Raw genomic sequence first — 4,193 nt, forward strand, 5'->3', positions numbered from 1 at the left:
TGTCCAGTGTAAATCTGGTGTTGTACCAAATCTGTTCCCCTAAAGTCATCATCATCCTTTGAAAACACTTTCTCCCATTTAAGCAGCAGGGCGCATAGTTCTCCTTGTGGCTGGGTAAATAAATCCAAATAGTTAGGGCCATTTTTTCACCTCCTCTGGCAAGTCCTCAGCAGCGGGTCGTCACATCTGACAGCTCTGACAGCGCCATCCTCCTCCCAGGACAGGCTCAAGTGTCATGGGGTCCATGTATGACTGTCAGTCTCTGCTGTTGTCCTAAGAACACTCTATAGGGATCGGGACTACATATTTATACACGTTCATGTCCCTATGAACATTTCTGTGGCCCTTGACTCATGTGGCAGATGTACAACTCCTGCTTCTTGGACCTCAGCAGCTTCACTGATTCACTGTCCTACAAAAGCTCATCTTCCTCTGCACAAACCAACATCTTTAGGGCAAAGGGCCAACGGTGCTTCCTTTAGGAACAGCTGCTGGTTGTGCAGGGCACTGTCGGAGGGGGCATCCGCAGGGTTGTGTCTCTGTGGCCTGCAAAATAACTCACGTAATCTTAAAACACATGTTGACACAGTTTAACCTACGACCTGCCTGCAACTAAAAAAAACTTGCATGTAAAACTGGTACAGGAGTTATCACCAGCCTCAATAAGTCGAAACCTTCTTCACCTGCTCCCTCTCACCATGTTCTAAAACACTTATTTGGCGCCTTGCTTCCTCACTGAGTGCCCCCAGCACAACGTTAACTTCCTCATTTTGGTCCTTTTAAAAAGCTGCTCCAAAACCCAAACCTGCCAACTGCTCTTAATTTGCTATGGGGCTGGGTTAGTTAATGGTTGAGACTTAATATAAAAGATAAAAAGAAACATTTACAAAATTCAGATGATTTTTTAATAGAATTAAATTGATACTGGAGGTTGCAGAACTAAAGAAACTACTGTGATCACAACTTATAAACACAAATTAAACGCTAAAGTAACGCAGAACTAATGCGTCATTCGTAATTATTTGATGCATAATAATGAAGGCTGCATTATGATTTACGCACCATGGAGACATGGTCAGTATGAGTCATGTCACCTGATGTTTTATTCACACTTACTTCACGGAATCCACTGCCACCGTGTTGGTCCCCGGATGTAATCAGGCTTTAAATAAATATATATATATGTGTGTGTGTGTGTAAATATGACGCTGTTAATAAAATAGTCACAAATAATCATGGTCGTGCTGCAGTTAGTTCATAAAGTCATATTGCTCAAACCGCATCAGTGATGTGTCACTCCGTTACAATATGATCTCCTGTCCACATGATCCAAAAACGTGTCCACTGTGTTGTTCACTTCACCCACTTCAGCGCACTCGTCTGCTCTTACCCACATCTCCACCTGTCGGACACGAAGACACGTTACAGCGTTTGTCAGAAGGTTTTCATGAATAAACATTTGGACTTGTTCAGAAAAAAAAAAAAAAAAAAGAGAGAGAAAGCAACTTTTAGATCATTAGGAAAAGTAACGCACGAGTGTTTGTTTGTTTGTTTGTTTGTGTTGGTTTGATCCCCTTCACTGAGCATGCGCAGGCCTTTGCACTCCAGGTATAATAAGCTCCTCTAGTTTATTGCACCTTGTCACCTTTCTGCTTTTCAGTTTTGCATGTGGCTCAAGTCCAGACTGCACAGATCGTGGTCCACTCTCGCAGCTTGGATCAGGAAAGCGCGTATTATCAGGCTTGTCTCCAACCGGCAGAGTATGAGAGTAAGCAATTACAGACTCACCGTAACGCTGCTTTGTTGTGGACGTGTAACTTTGACCACTGTTGGCAGAGCTGGAATAAATGGACGATGCGCTGCGGCCGGAGGATGACGAACGTGTGCGCTCGGTTCGGTTTGCTGGGATCTTTAATTCTCACTGTGGGCTTCACTTTGGGTTTGGGGTCAAACCAACACGTGGGATTTACCTTTCTATTACCTGCTGGCAGCACAGAGTGCTTTTTCCAAACCACCGCCAGGAACGACAACATGGAAGTGGAATACCAGGTAAATCCACGGCGCTGTCAGGGTTTGGACGCACAAGGTGCAATGTTCAGAGTTTGGAGAAGCGTTGATGGAAGTTTGTGTAACACTAAATCAAGTGAACAGGGAGTGGACTTTGGTCTTTCATGCAGAGAGATAAAAAAAAAAAAAAAAAAAACTATTCACTACTGCCTTTGTTGAAGACATGAGATAAGGAAACCAGGTGGAACCAGTCACAGTTGTACATGTGGTGACAAATATGCTTAGAGACTAAAATAAACACCAACAAGATGCGAGTGCAGGTGAATTTATAGGCAGCAAAATGAATTTCAAATGAATGTCATCATGTCCAAACTACAAATACATATTTTAGCACACCTCTCACAGTGTGGCCTCGGCTCCTGTCAGTTTATGGCCACTGGCCTTTGCATTGCTTCACCTCTTATCACTGCAGACTTGTTTTACAGTAAAGTCACCGGTTTCCCTCCTGTGACCCGCACCTGTGGTTTCCGGGACAGTTCACAAACAATCCCCCCCCAGCCATCTGCTGATTTGGCCCAAATCTTCACACCACTGCACCTGCAGCGGCCTGTAACGTGGAAAGCTGAATCATAACGGGGAACTGCTCTTCTTCATTTAGAGCATATTGCAGCCAGAAGAAGAACCAAAGACCTTGCTCACATAACAGTCTGAGTCACTTGTGTAGTGGTTTCTTTTTTTTTTTTTTCTTTATGGAGGATGAGAGCTCACAAGGTGTGATGATAAACCAAACCATGCTCTTCTTTAACTTGAGTGGGTGATAGGGGGTCGTGAAAAATTTCCGACACAGCCGCACAGGCCGTTCATCATCATGGAGATTATATCAGTAAGCTTATTGCCCAGTTTCCTATCACGGTTTAAATTTGAATGCGGGCTGCAAGCTGTATGGAAATGTGTCGTTAAAAGACAGTGGAGACGTTCGTATATTGTGGCTGATATGAATGTGCTGAACTACCCACCACTAACGCTGTGTCTAACTCTGTGTTACAGGTCATAGCCGGCTCAGGTCTTGATGTTGGCTTCACCCTCATCTCACCTACCGGACACCGACTGGTCTCTGACTTCAGGAGATCTGATGGCATCCACATGTGGGTCACTAAAAGGCTTTCAAACTGAGAGATATTAAAAGTGATTACTGTTTCTTTGTGTGTTTGTAGTGAGTTTAAACACAAATGCCACCTGTTTACAAACCTTTTTTATTTAAATTTTTGGCCCAGGTTGGATTCCACAGAGCAAGGAGACTACCGGCTGTGTTTTGACAACAGCTTCAGTAAACTATCCGAGAAGATGGTTTTCTTCGAGGTGATCATTAATAGTCAGAGCAGCGCAAGCAGAGGGCGAGATGAGTGGGCAGACATGGCCGCCACCGAGAGCCTGGTGGGGTACAAACTGGAGGACATCAGGGTGAGAGAGAGAATCAAAAAGTGCCTCTATCCCTGCTGCAGCTATTATTCCACTCCAAATCATCTCGTGTCAAACTGTTTCATGTCATTCTCTCATCTCCACCAGGCGAGGATTGACTTTGTGCACCAGCACCTCGAGAGGAGTCGCCAGGTGCAGGCCGTGTTGCGAGCCTTTGAGGCGAGGGACCGCTACCTTCTGGAGGACAACCTGTGGCAGGTGTCCTTCTGGTCCTGCCTCAACCTGCTTGTCATGCTCACTGTCGCTGTCACACAGATATACACCCTGCGACGCCTCTTTGATGACACCAGGCGGGTCTGCACATAGGCAACAGAACTCAAGAGAATCAGCCCACACATGCCTTGGGAACTGAATTTAAAGGGACAGTTCACACTGTCACAGACTCATCATGCACCTTTTTTTTTTTTATAACAACCGAAAAGGCGTCAGTGTTTTAAGAATTTTAAATTCCATTTATGTCTATACCTGCATATACAGGTATAATATCACACCCATATTGCATCTATACCATAATACACTTATAAAAATACAACACACTGATATTTGTTAATAATGGCATCAGGTATGCTAGTAAACCACAGCTGTTCTCGCTCGAGTGCTGTTTTATTGAATTTCAGATTAACATTTATGACTCTAAGCTACATTTGAACAGATCAGTAGCCCAAAACAAACACACATACACAACAAAGTAATAATAACCTTAGAAA

General features: G+C 44.1%; 1 protein-coding gene across 3 annotated transcripts; it reads left to right on the top strand.

Annotated features, from left to right (window-relative positions):
* The first annotated feature begins 1,594 nt into the window (after positions 1-1,594).
* Positions 1,595-3,921, top strand: tmed1a (transmembrane p24 trafficking protein 1a). Of its 3 annotated transcripts, XM_026352475.1 has the most exons (4): positions 1,674-2,049; positions 3,055-3,152; positions 3,282-3,468; positions 3,574-3,921. In XM_026352475.1, exons 1-4 carry the CDS (start codon positions 1,855-1,857, stop codon positions 3,790-3,792), a joined length of 699 nt encoding a protein of 232 aa, XP_026208260.1. In that variant the 5' UTR covers positions 1,674-1,854; the 3' UTR covers positions 3,793-3,921. The 3 variants fall into 3 exon arrangements, with proteins under 3 accessions (XP_026208253.1, XP_026208260.1, XP_026208244.1); XM_026352468.1 differs by having other exon boundaries at positions 1,595-1,768; positions 3,282-3,921; XM_026352459.1 differs by having other exon boundaries at positions 3,282-3,921.
* The last annotated feature ends 272 nt before the right edge of the window (positions 3,922-4,193 follow it).

The sequence above is a fragment of the Anabas testudineus genome, chromosome 8 (genome assembly GCF_900324465.2).
Source record: "Anabas testudineus chromosome 8, fAnaTes1.2, whole genome shotgun sequence".
Taxonomy (NCBI): domain Eukaryota; kingdom Metazoa; phylum Chordata; class Actinopteri; order Anabantiformes; family Anabantidae; genus Anabas; species Anabas testudineus.